General features: G+C 38.5%; 3 protein-coding genes across 3 annotated transcripts; all 3 read right to left on the bottom strand.

Moving 5' to 3' along the window:
* Positions 1–9,714: 9,714 nt before the first annotated feature.
* LOC122322258 (uncharacterized) lies at positions 9,715–10,289 on the bottom strand. The gene has a single exon (XM_043213949.2). It carries the CDS (start codon positions 10,251–10,253, stop codon positions 9,723–9,725), a length of 531 nt encoding a protein of 176 aa, XP_043069884.1. The 5' UTR covers positions 10,254–10,289; the 3' UTR covers positions 9,715–9,722.
* Positions 10,290–11,537: 1,248 nt separating this feature from the next.
* On the bottom strand, positions 11,538–12,050 carry LOC122322257 (uncharacterized). The gene has a single exon (XM_043213948.1). It carries the CDS (start codon positions 12,048–12,050, stop codon positions 11,538–11,540), a length of 513 nt encoding a protein of 170 aa, XP_043069883.1.
* Positions 12,051–13,276: 1,226 nt separating this feature from the next.
* On the bottom strand, positions 13,277–14,178 carry LOC122322329 (uncharacterized). Its single transcript, XM_043214142.2, has one exon. The coding sequence runs from the start codon at positions 13,789–13,791 to the stop codon at positions 13,294–13,296; it is 498 nt and encodes a 165-aa protein (XP_043070077.1). The 5' UTR covers positions 13,792–14,178; the 3' UTR covers positions 13,277–13,293.
* Between the last annotated feature and the right edge of the window lie 3,683 nt (positions 14,179–17,861).

Raw genomic sequence — 17,861 nt, 5'->3', positions numbered from 1 at the left:
CCCAAGGATAAAGAAAATTTCAGTGAGGTATGGGTCGCTTATCTTCTGTTTGAACACAGCTCGATTTCCTTTCCACTTAAATAATTTTTCGGAATCTTCTGGTGTATTCCGAAAGCAATAAGATGGGTCGCTACAATTAACCTGAATGCGAGCAAAATTTCTCTGAAGGGTAATTGAAAATTATTACATTGCAAACAGCCGTTAAACGGATAGGGTCATGCCGAAATGGGAGTTGTTTCATTATCAATGGCAATCGGACTGTAAAAATTGTAAAATTAATTGGGCATAAGTGCGAAATTGTAGGAAAGTGTTGAGTTGATTCCTTGCCTAAGTTTTGGAATAATAATTTCAGTACTCAAAGTCACTGAATCGAAAACGGAAAACAAATGAAATTAAATTACTTATTCTAAATAAGGTTTGCATTCTTTAAAATAAATAAGAGGCATTTAAAATAATGAATTTTTTCAACTAAGCCCAAATTTATAAATATTTCATATAAAACCGACCTTATGGTCCCCTAATTGGCAATTCATTCATCGAAATTCCAAACTTTCCCGGCACGCACTTAAACATACGAAAATTCCAACTGAAGACATTTCACACCTGTTACACATGACAAGGATACTCGTACCTTTCCTTGGTTAATTAATTAATAACTTTTTGCCAGTTCAGTGAACCCGAATTTGAGAATCCGTCAAGGCTTAGCGACGTGACAGACCGACAGACAGATGGATGGATAAAAGGTTAGTAATGCTGGCGGAGCTAACGAAGTGGCCATTTCGACAGTTTATTGATCCTGAAGTGTAAATCTGACCACTGGCCATCAATCAGGAGGACAGGTAAACACCTGTCTCGAATAGCACGTGGCGAGCGCGTCCGTGAAGGTCGCTTCACGGCAAACCCATCAATCAAAGCCTTTGACAATGTCCTTACCTTGAGTTTGCCGCGAAGGAATTCAATCAATGTGATGCGGGCAATTTTGAAAATTCATATGTGCGAAATCCATTGCGAAATTGGAATTTTAAGCCGTCATAGCTGTTGTTATTGTGGGCGGTATAGGGCATGGAATTTTCCCCCCTGATAAATTGGAAATTCATCTCAAATGATATGCAAAATAAACAGTGAAATGGGCGCGGATATCTACTCATCCATGGATTTGAAAGTGAGTTGAAAGCAAACAGACAGCAAACAGGGTCCAAACAAACGAAATGACGGCGAAAAGTTTGCGAATGCCTCCTTTGTGTCAAACTTGATTAAGTTTTATTGTGCCACGAGTTTCCAGGGACCAAGTTGAATTTGCAACTAGTTTACAATCGGTATTGTGGCTTCTTGTTTGTGATTTCGAATTCAATAGATGTTGGGGCATATGAAAGAGAAAGGGTTCATGAATAAGAAAGATACTTTAAAATGTTTAAGTTGTAGTTAGGATTGGGGGTGAGTTAGAATATGAACACGTTTATATCTTAATCTTTTCAAGGTCTGCCACAATTAGTATTCACTTAAATGTAAATCCCCAAAGGCCTACATAAGAACCAATTCAATGCCATGGAGTATTCCGTGTCCCTCTGATCCTTTTATCCTGCCCTTAACTTCAGTCTGACTGAAAGTCACTCAACATGAGTGTCACGCAAATGCATTCAGCTTATTTTATTGGCCAATATTCATTTACACTCTTGGCTCGAAGCTTCTGGCTAAGCAGTTGACCAGAAAAACTCAAGTAAATGTTGATTTAAGCAAATTGAAATGACAACACGCAACTCCTAATTGCAAGGCTAGCCAGAAGGAGCAGTTTGGGGAATGAGAACTTATATTTTCTTTTTGTTCGCAAAAGATTTCATATTCTTAACACGTCGGCACGATGGCCCGAATGGATTTGGGGCATGAGTTTGAAGATGAGGCGATGCAGATTAGGTTTACAGTTTTGCGGGCCGAAAGACGCTGATTTATGGTCATTTTCTGGCCAAGGCCAGCGCCTATAATACATATATATAATGTTTGTCTGCGGTCATTGGCGCTCATCGTCTCACCGCGGTAAGAATTGGCCAACACAATGCCACAGAATGGCCAATACAATGGCCCTGGCCGTGAAGTGTCTGGTTGGCGTCTCCTTCTAAACGCCGTTTATCTAAGGCTAACTACTCCTTTGGGTGTCTGCCTGGAATTAGCGCCTGCCACGCCCCCCGTTGACAGCGACCCTCTTCCGCCCCTTTCGTCTAATTCTAAAGATTTCTAAGAGCTTTCCTTGGAGGAAAAAGTTAGAATACCCTTTAAAATTATGATTTTTTTTGAACTTTTAAAAAATAGTCACCTAAATTTTTTGCTTTTGATATAGTGGATATATTATGTTTAAAAATGTTAGTATATAATCTATTCTGCTATTTTCTATTTCCAAAGTCCAACCAATTCCTAGCAAAGGGTATAGCATAGGTATCCTGTTAAGGACAGAGAAAGGTCCAATCGCACAAAAGGACAAGCCGTCGCATAAAAAATTCATTCATAAAGTGGGTTTATCTTTTTCATTTATATCCATTCCCAGTCTAACCCTCCGCCCATCCTTCATCTATCGCTCATGAAATTTAAGTTGATGTTTCTCAGCTTTCAGCTTTTCTGGCCTTCATTTTTTTGGGTTTTATTTTTTTTAGGAAACTTTCAACGTCCTCGAGGCTGTCGTTTAATATTTGCCGAGATTCTTTTTTTTTTGGCACTGTGCGTGCTTTTGGTTTTTGATTTTTTATTCCCATCTTTTTAAAAGGATTTGGGTGTGATTTTTATTGTACACCTTATTTGCCCCACCCAGATGGCTTTAAGCTTGAACTGCAGTCCAAGAATTCGATTTACTTCCTGCTTCGTGCTTGTTTGGTAATTGAATTATGGCACATTTCTGATTTCGCAATTTTCTGCCTTTAATCTTCGCTCGCATTGTTAATTGATATTGATTGGCTTTGTTAATAATAATTCGTTTTGGATGTGCGAATGGCTATGATTTCATTAAAATTCGATTAAGCTATAAGTGAACCATTGAGCTTTAATGAAAACCTTTACAATTTCTTAAACGTCCACTGTCCTGAGGCTTATCCCAGCCCGAAATAGCTCAACGTTTATCTTTAAAGGGTTCAAGAACATTGAAAGCTCATTTAAAATTATTTACTTAATAATTCATACCCTGTCTGGAAGTTTGTTTAGGCCTCGGACCCGAATCCCTCGGGTACGTAGAAAGGGAAATTTTAATTGAATTACTGAACTCGATGCGTTCACTTTTGGGTAACCAAGCAAAAAAAATGATACTTCTTAGCATAAATTCATTTTGAAAGTGGTCTGTAAAAACTTAACTGGACTATTTCTGATAAAACCAATTTATTGTCTTACCAGTTTGTTCATATTTCACTCGATTTTTGACCACACAAATTGGCCACCCAATCCGTTTGCAAATTGTTCGCTAATTTCTCGGACACGACATGCGGTGGATTATGGCTATTGGAGGTGTACCTCCCCCCCCAAAAAAAGAGAAGAAAATTCACCCCAGTTGTCTGGTGACAATTTTGCCCGGCTTTTGGCCAAAAGCGACCGAATCTGGGCCAACTAACTGGCCGCATTTTGCTTTTGCTGCCTTTGCTTTTCCGCTTTCACTTTGCAATTAAAACGCGACAAACACAAATGGAAAAACAATGTTCTACGAACTGCGGGGCATTAAGCGGCGCCGATATATTCGTGTGTATGTGTAAACGGTGGGCGGTCTTGTGGCAGGATGGGTGTGGCTCGGATGGGGGAAGGATAGTATATACTAGCCGCAAGCATTTTCATTTGCATTTGGAATGGATTGTTGGATGTGAAATGCAAAGGAACCAAAACCGAAGAGCATAACTGAAACAATAAAAATTAATAACAGAAGTTTGCCGGCCTCGGTGGGAACAATTATATTTTGGCCAACTGGGAAATGCCTGGCTAAGTGGCTCAGCGGGCAAAGAGAATTCGGTAGTTGTTGAGCAGAGAGGCTTTTATCTTTTCAATAATTTCATTTTTGCAGTGCCCTGGGTAATTCATTGAAAGGGAGTATGGTAATGGTTCTAATAACTTCAAGACTATGAACATAAAGGTCGGGTTAAATGAAATTCCTTTTGTGTGTTTTTTGTACTAAATGTTAACTGTTTTAGTAAATTAATATGCATTTTTCTCCGTTAATTTTCACATACTTCTTTAATCAAGATTTAATTACAACTTCATTCCAACAAGCACCAACAAATAACCGCAAAATGTCTGTTCCTTACGCAGAAAAAAAGCAACTTTTTTTTGTGTCAAACACGCAGTGAAAAAGTTAATATGAGAAAATATTCTTGTTGCCAAGTTTTTGCGCACATTACCAAGAAGTCGGAATTTATGCATGTCAAGGCCAAATTATGATAATGTGTTCCTTCCACCCATTTCAAGTATATACATATTGGAGAGCTTTTGTTGGTCCGAAGGAAACATATTGAAATTCTCAGACAAACCAATTGTCAAATTAGTTGCTCCTCGGCATAGATTGGCTGCCAAAGTCAAATTTATGTTACATACGCATGACCCCATGGAGACTGATAAGAAAAGATAAGTACAAAAAAAGGGCGGGGAATTCAAGCAATAAATTGTCAAGGTTTTTTGTATGCAAAGAGTATGAGAATTTTAATTGCGTATACGCCATGTGGTATGGTTTTGACCAAGGCCCTGAACCTAAATCATTTTGTGTGTGTGTTAGGGTTTAAGTTAGGGAAGGAGGGGTGTGCCATTAAGCAAAAGTGTCAAAGGCTGTGGCAGCGATAAAAACCGTTTTCCCAGCAATTTATTTATGTCGATTTCCATTTCCATTTTGTTTTATTTCATTTCATTTTGCGTTTTATTTACCCAGCTAGTCGGGCCTCGCCCTAGAAATGCGATTTGGACACGCACCATTTGCCGGCATTGCCTTCTTGGCCATCTTTCCCTTTTTTTAGAGGCCATGTATATAATTTTTTTCACTTATCGCCCTATGGATATTCCCAGACGTTACGGTTAGACTTTAGTTTGTCCCATAAATTAAATGCAATTAAATTGGTTTGAGCGATAAACTCCAAGGAGGTGGAGGGATATATATACTTGTTATGTCAAACGTAAGTATCTTGAAAATTTTACGAGAAAGCCGGATGAACAGCTGACTTTTTGGCGGCTTTTCCAGGCAGAGAGACTGGAAAATAAGGCCGGAGAGCGGCTAAGAGAGCGGCAGGATATTCGGAGTAAGAGCGCAACAGGATACTGTTAGCGAAATGTTAAAAGTATGTGAATAGTGAATAGAAAAAGGATAACAAGAAAATTATGACTGGGAAGTTAGAGCATTAATCATAAATTAAATTATCTTATTAACAAAATTTATAATATTCTATACTTTTTTGTTGAAATGATTTGTATATGATGCCCTTTTTCCTTTAAAGACCTCATTGTACACATTTCTCTAGCTTCAATTTGTCAACCCAATTAATATGTATATATGTTTTTTAAAAATATCCCTATTGGTCCAACAAGAGTGAAATGTTTGACAATCTGTCCTGGTGTTGAAAAGGGTTCGGATCGGGAAAAAGTTACTTTGTCCCTTTCACAGGATGAGCTAATGGGATTCTACCGGAGACAAAACGAATCTGACAGCTTGTATCACCAGATGTTGGACGGAGTGCCATGAACGAGGGTATTGGATTTTAATTTTTAATTAGTTTTGTCTACGACATGACTAATTCGTATGCGAAGTGTTGACAATTAATTAAAAATAAATTACTTTTCATCCAATTTGGAGGAATAAAATGTTTGTTGGTGGGAAATTTGCACCTTTAAATACAAGAAGAAATCAATTCTCATTTATAAATTGCATTAACCTCTAACATAACAATTATTTAAAACAAAAGCCCCATTTAGACTTCATTATCTAGTGGGTCTTTATGCTGTAATAATCTTAGCTCACCAAAAGGCCAACAGCGGTTTCCTTGTCCTTTGAGGCAATGCCTCACAATTAGATGACGAGGATAACCAGGACACTTATGCAGCTCGTCCACACCTCCGCATAATCCCATTCCGCATACTCATTATGGCCGCAGAGTGCCACCACTGGGTTGTGGGACACGTGTCTCTGGCCTTGTCTGTTCTATAATTACGCATAAAGCTGCTCTGCTTGACTTCTCTCAGGTGGGCCACTGCCTGGAGACCACCACCCCTCCTGCAGAGTGGCATAACCAAAAAGTTTATATAAAACTCACGATGATGACGACGACGACGTCTGCGAAAACGAATGAAAATGGAAACAAGAGTTTCTGTTTCTGTATCTTCGTCTGTGGCAGGTACCACCACCCGCCCACTGTCAGGAATTTGTAGAAACTGTTTAACAAAGTGGACAATTATTACACAGGCTTTAGCATTGGACATTAGAGTACTTTATTCTTTAAATTAGTGCTATAATTTCTATAGATAGAAAGGTTACCTAAAAATAGACATTGAGGTAACTTGAGTAAGAATCCTATCTTATTAACCAAGATATCGTATATAATCACTTGTTGTCGGGTGTAATAATAAAAGATGTGTCAGAGTGACGTTGGTTGCCTGGACCCGAAGCGTAAGATGCCACAAGTAGAATCTGCCGACAATAGAATTTTGCAATCCACGCCTGACGTCTGTCACTCTGCCACCGAGCTGGCCAGATAAGGGTATAATTAATTTCATTGAGCCTCAGTGGCATTCAAAGAAGTGCACATAATTGTCCTTCCGGGGACAGTCAGGTAAATATTTTAGCCCGGCAAATTGTTTCCCGGTTGCAATTGTCGCTATTGCCAATTGAGTCAGAGCCAGTGCCAGATTAAACGAATAAAATGAAATGCGCTGTCAAATGAAACAGAAATTCTGTTTGCGCTCGGCCCATGGTAACCGTTTTAATTGTCAATCTTCCATCGGTGTACCCACCGTTAACGATATATCTGCATACATATATTATATATATATTTTTTTTTTGGGGAGCACCAACTGAAAAGTCAAAGGAATGAAAAATTCTCAATTTTTTATGACAGAACCAATTGTTTGGGTTGGCGGGCCATCATTTATTTGATTACGCCTGGTCAAGTCAAGTTTCCATCTCCGTTTATATATTTTTTTATGGATGTGGAATTTTTTCAGTGGGTTGAATGCTTGTTGAATGCTGAAATCGAATACATAATTTAAAATACCCTCGTATAGCAGCATAAATATTTAACTTCCACCGAATTGAATTGATGGCGAAAAAAAGGCGAGGCAGTGAAGAGGAATCGCGCATCAATTTCGGACTGTCAATGCAATTTAAGAGATCCCCACAGTCACGGTGGAAATTCGGTTGAAATTAAATTCACACTTTGCTCTATAGAGCAAAAACTTGTAATGTCCTTGGCCAATTTTCGACGCTGCATAGCTAATGGGGCAACAGCTGCGCTGTGCCTGCTGCCTTTCTAACTGAACAAAAGGGGCCACGGCACTTTGTTTGAGGTTGAGGAGGAGGTCAGGGGCGGGCACTGAAGGGTGCACAGGAACTGAATGGATACCGCCGCCCCCATCCAACTGGAGTGCCGACTGGTGCATTGTGTGTGCCAGGATCCAGGCCATAAAGTTAAGCCTAACCAGGCCAAAACTAATCGCGTTTTGTGGCCCGCCAGAGTTCGCTGAATGCTAAATTAATTTATAATAAGCGCACCTTGATGCCTGATTAAATGGCTGCTCACAAGCCAAGTCCTTAACGCCTCCACTTGTCAGGATAAGACTTCTTTATAATAAGCTTTAAGTGTATAAATATTAAGAGGAAACTTTAGGTAATAAATGCATTTTTTTTATTTTTTTTTTAAATGTTCACATTTTTGTAAAAAAGTTTTTTGAAAATTAGACGAAGCTTTCGATCGTACGCACGCGTACTCTTCCTTCCCTGGCGCGTCCTTGGCGGGCGCGTCCTCCACGGTAACCTCCTCTTGATCTGCGAGCCCTGCGGCCACCTCTTATGTGGGAATAGGTTTTTCTTCCACCCCCCCATCTTCTTATTACGAAACGGCGGCGATGCTTCAGCTTTTTTGTGGATTTGGATGTGGAGGTGGAGTTTGAGCTTGTGTTTGTGGTGGCCGTCGAAGCTGCTGTGGTTGCTGGCGTTGTAGGAGTCGCAGCAGTGGTAGCCGTCGATGGCGGAGTCGGGGAGGCTGGAGTTGGCGAGGCTGGCGAGGACGGGGTCGGTGAAGCCGGAGGAGTTGCCGGCGAGGATGGTGATGGGGGTGTGGCCTGTCCTGGCACACCCAGGATCATGGCCAAGAGGCACAAAAAGCACAGAGAAAACTTGGATCGCATCTTCAGCTTTGTTTCACACAGAAGAACTGTAAGCCAAACACCTGAGGCTTGCTTTTTATAGCCAGAATTGTTTGTTCTAATTTGCGGATTTTCTATTTGGATTGTCTTTATTATTTTAGAAGACATGTGTTTCTCTTCTTTGCAAATTTACTTCGCAAATTCATGAAAGCTTCAAATAATTAAATTTTTTATAATTAGTATTCCTTTATGTTTATATTTATAAATAAAATTGTATTTATTTGTCATTTAATGAATTTCTTTATTGCATTTTATGTACAAATGATGTTTTTTTGCATGTAGTACTATGTAATTAAAATTTATAGACATAAAATAAAATGAAAAAAAAAATTTAAATATTATATTATATAAATATTATATTTAAAAGAATAAAAATTGTTTTACTGAAAATATAAGTTTACAAAACGTATACTACTTAAGATCTAAGCACTGGAATCATAGGCCTTCGGCTGAAATTAATTAATAATTAATTGAATAATTCATTTATATTATTTCTAGAGAATGTCAATTAGAGAAAAATTATAATACGTTGTTTAAAGATGCTTAAATAAATGAATATGTTTTCATTTCTTTTAAATTGGCGCTTTCGACCAAACAGACGGACTTTATTTTGCGATTTCAAATATATTTTTTGTAGCATATATTTAGGCTTAAAATTTTGTTTCAGAATTAAAGCTTTGGCAGCTGTAGATTAATATACTCTTTCTGAGGGTATATAATATATTTTATTAAATTTACATAAATTATTATGTATGCGTTATGATAGATTATTAACATAAGTGTAGTTTCAATTATTGTGTTATAACTTCATCTTAAAAAAGAAACGTAAATTATTGAACAGGACCGTTCCTTAGTCGATATAAGATCCTTCGTTTATTTTCCTGTCTATTTGAAGTATTTACATATTTTTTAAGATTACATATCTAGTACTAGATAAGTCAAGAGTCAAGTAAGAAAAGTGAGATTTGATTGTTGAAATAATTCAGATTTTGTAAACCTGTGTTAAAGGTAAAAAAGTATTCAAATAACATCATTAAGATACTTACATTTATGAACAGATAATTATTTGAATCATTATCAATTATTTGAATTGGTTTATGGTGTTCATTCTTCGATCCCTGGTTAGAAGTTAATTAGTCGACTTTAGCATATCGCTGCCAAATCCTATAACTAAACTTATTGTTTTATAATTTGCCTCATATTGGTCTGTCTACTAGTTTATACACTATATTAAAATCTTTAACAAATTTCTTAATTATCTTACTGCTAAAAAAAGAAATGCAAAAAATTTATGCAAAATCAAATATGTATTTATTGTTTAGCATTATTTTAATTATTAAATTTGGTGTCTAGGAAACTGGTGGTTAACCGCGGCGGTTCCTTCGGTTGTTGGATCTCCTTTCGCGCCTCCTGTTACCCTGACGTCTTTCGCGGCGCTCCTCCCTGCGCTCCTGCCTACGCTCCTTACGTTCCTGGCGTTCCTTGCGTTCCCTACGTTCCTTACGGCGCTCCTTGCGTTTCTCGGCGGCAGTAGAGGACGAAGAGGACGTGTCGGAGGAGGTCGAGGAGGAGGAAGGAGTGGAGGATGTGGAGGCGGGTGTGGAATCAGAAGACGTTGTACTGGAGCTGGAGGGCGTCGAGGATGAAGACGGTGTAGACGTGGAAGACGAAGGAGTTGAGGATGAGGAAGACGATGGGGTTGAGCTTGAGCTTGAGCTTGGAGTCGAAGAAGAACTTGAACTTGGGGTTGATGTTGAACTGGAACTTGAGCTTGGAGTTGAAGTTGAACTGGAACTTGAAGACGTGTCTGACGAAGATGAAGGAGTCGTGGCACCGGGCACCCCAACAACCAACAGAGCCGTGAGGCACAAAGCCAAAAGTATCTTGAAATTCATCTTGTTTAGTGGAGTTTGGAAAACTGTGATTATTCTACAGTCAGCTCCGAGTTTTATAGGAAAATCGGCGAAATCTGTGTTTGCTTACCTTTCTCGTATTATTTGTCTGCACACAAGTTACAGGTGTCTAAAGCAAATATAGTTTAGGTCTGGCATGTTTTGTGGAAAAGTTCCGAAACTTATAATTCAAATTCAGTGATTAAAAGTTATTAAAGATAACATTCATTGAGGAATACTTACTTTTTGACAGAAATTGATATTTAATTATGTAGTGGTTGTTTTTATTCGATCAAATCCGTTTTCTGGTAAGAACGTCAGGCCATAACTAAACCATTGGAAAAGTCATGAATCTCGTATATTTTTAAGTAAAATCTGCAGGATTGTTTGCTTGGAATTGGGGCTTTGTAGTTTTAATTTACGATTTACGATCGATAATTTACGATGAATATATTAAATATCTATGTAACTTATGGCAAGTTTGTTTGACCCTTATAAGACTGTCCATTTCAGAAGAAATTCAGGCGTGTCCCAAAATACTCCTGTCATTGGGTCATTTTAAAAACACCGACAATCTTGACAGTGTTTTGCCTAAAATTAATTATGAAACTGCACTTGTATGGGAAAAGTTCGGTTGATCCATAACGAAAGTTGAATGTGTGACTCAACTACGATCTAAAAATTAAATATTCAGTGGATTTCATTGGTTAAATGTGGACTTTTGTGAAACCCTTTTTAAGGTGATTTACGGTGATTGCCACTTTTTTTTTTTATCCGAATTCGGAGTAAAAGTAAGTTAAATAAAAGGTATTGTGTGAAGTTCCAACTTAATCTGCTTTATTATACATTGCATTTTTCAATGGATTACATTTTAATTAATGTATTTCTCTATTAGTTACTACAAATAAAAAACTAAATTTTATTGACTTAATAAAAAAATATATTTGTATAATTAACATATTATATTATGTTATATTGTATTATATAACAATTATATTTATATAAAATAAATTTTTGATTATGAAATCTGGCAGCTTTAAAAACGTACACCTCAACGATTTTTCTCTAGGCTAAACCACTCGGAATTTTATGCCGATGCGAACCTTTTTGAGAGATTTGGATCTTGACTTTTCACCAGATCACTGGTGTTTCCTGAGTACCCCCTATCTGAATTATAAAATTCCTAAAAAATTTAATACCAAAGAGTTATGCATATATGAATATATCTTTATTATTTTTCATTTTATTTTTTCAATTTTTAAATTCGGGGTCTAGAGGATCTAGTGCTTAACCGCGGCGGTTCCTTCGGTTGTTGGCCTTCCTTTCGCGCTTCCTTTGAGCCTGGCGTCTTTCGCGGCGCTCCTGCCTGCGCTCCTTACGTGCCTTGCGTTCCCTACGTTCCTTACGGCGCTCCTTTCGTTTCTCGGCGGCACTAGAGGACGAAGAGGACGTGTCGGAGGAGGTCGAGGAGGAGGAAGGAGTGGAGGATGTGGAGGCAGGTGTGGAATCAGAAGACGTTGTACTGGAGCTAGAAGGTGTCGAGGATGTAGACGGTGTAGACGTGGAAGACGAAGGAGTTGAGGATGAGGAAGACGATGGGGTTGAGCTTGAGCTTGAGCTTGGAGTCGAAGAAGAACTTGAACTTGGGGTTGAAGTTGAACTGGAACTTGAGCTGGGAGTTGAACTTGAACTGGAACTTGAAGACGTGTCTGACGATGAAGACGCAGGAGTCGAGGCACCGGGCACCCCAACAACCAAAAGAGCCGTGAGACACAAAGCCAAAAGTATCTTGAAATTCATCTTGTTTAGTGGAGTTTTGTAAACTGTGACTATTCTGCTGTCAGCTTCGGGTTTTATAGGAAAAGTCGGTGCTATCTAATGGCGGAATCTGTGTTTGCTTATCTCTCTCTTATTTGTCTCCAGACAATTGTCAGGTGTCTAAAGCAAATATAGTTTAGGTCTGACAGGTTTTTTGGAAAAGTTACGAAACTTGTGATTAAAATTCATTGATTAAAAATCATAAAAGAATACATTCATCCAGTAGTGTTATGTAACGTTTATGTTTATTCGATCAAAGCCGTTCTTGGGTAAGAACGTCGTATAGGGGTCGGCCATATACTATAGCTGCCATATCCCATAACTCCACCATTGGAAATGTAATGAGTTCGCATTTTTTTCAGGTAAAATGTTCAATATTTTAGCTTGGATTTTGGGGCTTTGTTGTTTTTTATTTACGATTAATCTATTAAATTGTATCTAACTTATTGCGCATTAGTTGGATACTTATAAGACTGTCAACTAGACACTTTTGAAATTTTGCCGAATTTCTAGCTAAAGTCCTTCAAGATATTCAGATATACACGTCTGTTGTGAGGGATTTCAAATATATCGACAATCTTGCCAGTGTTTTTTTTCTTAAAATCAATAAAGAAACTCCAGTTGTATGAGAAAAGCTCTGTTAACCCGTAAGATGAGTTGAATTTGTGACTTAATTACGATCTAAAAATAAAATATTCCGTGTATTTATTTGCTAAAATGTGGATACCACAGAGATATCGCTTTCCTCCTATACAGTAGGCCAAATCCCTTCAGTTTTTAAGATTATTTTAATTTACGGTGTACCACGTTTTTTATTCAAATTCGGAATAAAACCTTAAAAATAAAAAGAATTGTATGAAGTTAAAATTTATCCTTATTATGTATTTAATTTTTTAATGGATTGCATTTTTCAAATAGATTTTTCTTCATTATTTACTAAAAATTAAAAACAAAAAAAAAATATTTTTTATTTATATCCCTATGGTTTTTTATCTAAGCTATGCGACTCGGAATACGACTGTTTTCGTGATTTGGAGCTTGAAATTTCACCAAATCACTAGCTTTTTCTGTGGCACCCCTGATCTAATAAAGTATATAATATATCATAGTTGTATAATTTACACGAAACAAGTAATACGATAGATTTTAAATACTCGAATTTATCTTTATTTTTTTACATTTTATTATTTTAATTTTTCAATTCAGTGTCTAGAGGATCTAGTGCTTAACCGCGGCGGTTCCTTCGGTTGTTGGCCTTCCTTTGAGCCTTCCTTTGAGCCTGGCGTCTTTCGCGACGCTCCTGCCTACGCTCCTTACGTGCCTTGCGTTCCCTACGTTCCTTACGACGCTCCTTGCGCTTCTTGGCGGCACTAGAGGACGAAGAGGACTTGTCGGAGGAGCTGGTGGAGGAGGAGGAGGAAGGAGTGGAGGATGTGGAAGGAGAGGAGTCTGTGGAGGATGTGGAAGGAGTGGAAGATGTGGAAGGAGTCGTTGAAGTAGAGTTGGAGGACGAAGACGTGGAAGAAGGAGTAGAGGATGTGGAAGACGATGGGGTTGAGCTTGAGCTTGAGCTTGGAGTCGAAGAAGAACTTGAACTTGGGGTTGAAGTTGAACTGGAACTTGAAGACGTGTCTGTCGACGAAGACGCAGGAGTCGTGGCACCGGGAACCTCAACAACCAACAGAGTCGTGAGGCACAAAGCCAAAAGTATCTTGAAATTCATCTTGTTTAGTGGAGTTTGGCAAACTGTGACTATTCTGCTGGCAGCTTGGGGTTTTATAGGAAAATCGGAGCTATCTAATTGCGGAGGCTGTGTTTGCTTATCTCTCTCTTATTATTTGTCTACATACAAATGTCAGGTGTCTTAAACAAACATACTCCTCTATAACCCGAAGACGGGATCGTGGCGAAGGTCTGACATGTTTTTTGGAAAAGTTCCACATCGGATATATTCGGAACAAAAGATATGTACAATTAGGTGTGAAGGCGTAAAAGAATTATGCGTTATTGTGGAGAAATTAAAGCAAACAGACCACACGCTTATTACCAATAGCTCTGCTTTTTGTTTAACTTTTTTTGCTTTTGTTTAATGAACTGTTTTAGAAGTTCTTATTTTGTTTTGTAGCTAATTTTAAACAAAAAAAAAATAATACATTGTGGTAGGAGAATAGAGAACTGCTCAATCATCTCAAAGGCTATCCGTTTAAATTCAATCTAGCTCCTTGTTAAGCATATCCTTGTATATGCACATCAAGTATCCCTGACCATATTCACAATTTGCCATGACTTTGCAAAAATTTATCGCTTATGGCATCAACAACTGTTGCCCACATTTAAATTTTTGTGCTGGGCTATATTTATCAGACGACGCCGCATGACGCTCATTATTTTTCCGCCCACGCTCCCGAGCTCCCGAGCAGGATTCCCTACGTTTCCTTCCCTTTAATCTGCCAAATCCCAGCATGGATGGGGAAACCCCTGGAAAAGCCCTCGGGGCCGAGGCACAATTTGTGCTGAAATATAATGAAAATGGGTGAATATATACAAAAACATTTTGTGTTAAATATTTTACATGCTACGCCTGTTGAAAACTTGTCCAACATCCTTTGTCTTGTAGCACGTGGAAACTTTGATTTTTTTGGGTCAAGTTTTTGGTTTTGTTTTGTCTTAATTACACTGTGAAAAATATGTCTATTGGTGATATTATGTAGATAAGATATATAATTCCTTTTACTACTATTTAAAGTGTTAAGATATTATTTTTAATTTTAGCGTTTAATTTCTAAAATATCTTGAACCATCTGGCAGTGATTTCTTAAATTCAAATTGTCAACTTTTTTCAAGCGTTTGGCCCAATTGTGTCTTTCATGGCCCAAAGACAAGGGCCGGGATTTGGCCAAAAGGAAAAGGAAAACGTGAAACCGAGATGAAAGTAACGGCAATATCATGTATGGCCAAAATCCTCAGTCAGCTTTTTTTTTCTTGGCAACTTGGCTGCGTTTTTTGTTGTTTTGACTTCATGTTGGGACATTTACAAATTATGCCTCTCCTGCCTGGAAAATATCCTGAAGCGTTCACTTGTTGGTCTCGGCCTGGCCGAATCGATGGCTGCCGTTTCTCTTTTTGGCCAGAGTGTCTGGTCCACTCCGAACACTCTGGTTCAAACAGTTCACATGTCAGACCGGCAAATTGAGTGACAATGGAGCGGTCGATGCCGCCTTTTATTATTTTTTCTTTTTTAATTCAAACGTATTTCTGACCTTGATTTGTGTTACCTTCAAGTTCATTCTCGACTTTGAAGTTTCTAATAAAATAATGATTATAAGTGTTATGGGTATACGAAAGCTGGCTTATAAACTTTAAAGAAAAGTTATTTGATAGAAATTCCTGCTCTGATTCTGCTTAAAAGCAAAATATAACAATTAAGTCTCATAATATGTGCCATTTCTACCCACTAAGTACTCTTAGGATCTCGTCATCTGGCAATTGCATGGTTAACATATTCAGAAACTGCCACAACACCACACTCTTAGCCTGCACCCTACACCCCATATTCCACTTAAAGTCAGTCAACAATCGGGGCCAAGTGCCTTTGGCTTCAGTTCCTGCTCCTCCATTGAAACTGCAATTGAGGCGAGTCCGCCCCGCTCCCGCCCACTAACACATGATGGCAATTTGCTCGACATAACAAGCAGCCGACCAGGGGCGCCGAAAAGTGGATGGGGCTGGCGGGGGAGTATGGTAACTAGTCGCTTATTACCCCGTTCATTAATTTCCATTGCAAATGTTTTGCCTGACTGGCTCGAAACGGCATCAGCCCATCATCACAGGCAGCATTAACACCGCCAGCAAATTGGGTTAATTACCATTGTGTATGACATTTTGCCATTTTGTGCACTGACCCCATCCTCGCACACACTCGCCCTTTGACCCCTGTTAGAGACGCAGTTAATATATAATACTATATAAAAATCGCACACCATCAAATGCAGCAATTTGCATAAACTTTATCCACGTATCGCCGTCTTCGTCGTCGTCTGGGGCTGTAAAAACAAATGCCACGGCAAATTGGTAAATTTATAAGAAACCTTCACACAAAAAAAAGGGGTTAAGAAATGGGGGAAAAGCAGTCAAGTTATGGCATTTTTATGAAGTCAGCTTCCAGACCGAAAGCAATTACTCCAAGTTTGAGTTTTATTGGTGGCTCAGTGCTGAGACGAGTCTGAGACTGCAGGCTCATCTTTCATATGGGGACTGATTCATGGGCGTAGTTAGCATGTCTGTCGGTTTAAGCCCCGGTCCCCTTGATGCCTAACCCTGTAAGCCCATCGCTAAGTGCCTGTCTATGATGTCGGCTGCTCGCGTCTGCCAATATGTTTGGTCTTAGCCAAAAGAAAAGCGAACTGACAAGTTTACGACCCCAGATCAATGAGGCATTTTTCTCAAGCCTCCCGAAAACAGAAATAAATGCTGAATAGACGACCTTGAGGTAGGTTTGAGAAGAGGGCTCCCATGCTTCGTGAAAGAAATTCAATGTCTGGAATCGTAAATAAGACATTCGAATAAACATGAATTGAGAATTGAATTCACTTAAGTTTGAGCTTAAAAAACATTGAAAGTTATGAATATTTGCTGTAAATATGTGTGTAATAAACTAAACAATCTGTTCTGTGTTTGACTATAACTACTTGTTTGTTTGTTCTTTTTTAATAAAACACTTCAAATACGTAGGATAGACAAGCATGTTTCTGGTAATTGTTTACTTTTGCAGGTTCTAACCTCATTCGAAAAACCTTTGTTTCTTTTCTCCACCAAATGTCATAAAAACACACATACTTTCTATTTCGCTCCAGGCCACTCCTCTCAAAATCTGTTTATACAGAATATTTTCCATTAAATTTAAGTCTTTTTTCGGTTGGCTTTTGGAGTAAGATGCCTTGGGCAAAAGCTGGAAAATATTGTTGACCTATTTCGCGTTTTGTTTTACTTTATTCTGGGCCCTGTTTGGATTGTTGTTACTAAGCTCCATCAAGTTGCTCGATGTTTGTGCACTTTTTGCCAACATCCTTTGACTGATTTGCTTGCATATTTGATGCCAGGCGCAAAAAGCAGCAGCATCAAATCCCGTTATGCATGTCACAACCCGACTGCCAGAATGGCAGGACAATGTAGTCCTGCGACAAAGCAGGAAAAAAACTACAAAAATAATCTACAACATCGAATAATAAAACCGTACAGGGAACGGAATATACAGTGCCATTGTGGGAGCCCTACGATTCGTCCCTTGCTATTTTGTTCCAAGACCCCTGGGGGCCCAACTCTCTATTGATGTTGATTTAGACCAATGTCTGTCTAAGTTTCGAGTCCCTGGGAGTGCCCCTCAATAATTCCTTGACTTGTTTGGCTTTATTCAGGCAGCAGGACAAAAGCGGATTTCATTTCAATATTTTCGTGGATATTTGAAAAATGTCCCTTGAAAAGGAACTTTTGTCTCAAACTACACCTTTCCTGGAAACTTTAAAGTGTGTGCTTAAAAAAATATGTTTGGGATAGAAGCAAACACTAATTTAATATGAATTCACACATATTTTTCCGCCTAAACACACATAATAACTTTCCAGGAAGGGAGGCAAAAAAAAAGGTTTCATCAACATGACTCTATAAATAAATAGAAAGTTAATGTTAGGCGTGTTGCTAAGACAATATATATATTGTCGAACCTTTTAGCCTTAGCTCCGCTTAGGCTACCATTTAATTTTTTTTCTGGCCATCCCAACATTCCCCATATTCAGT

Source organism: Drosophila bipectinata, chromosome 3L, assembly GCF_030179905.1.
Source record: "Drosophila bipectinata strain 14024-0381.07 chromosome 3L, DbipHiC1v2, whole genome shotgun sequence".
Taxonomy (NCBI): Eukaryota; Metazoa; Arthropoda; class Insecta; order Diptera; family Drosophilidae; genus Drosophila; species Drosophila bipectinata.
The sequence above is the reverse complement of the archived record's forward strand: the minus strand, read 5'-3'. Positions and strand labels throughout refer to the sequence as shown.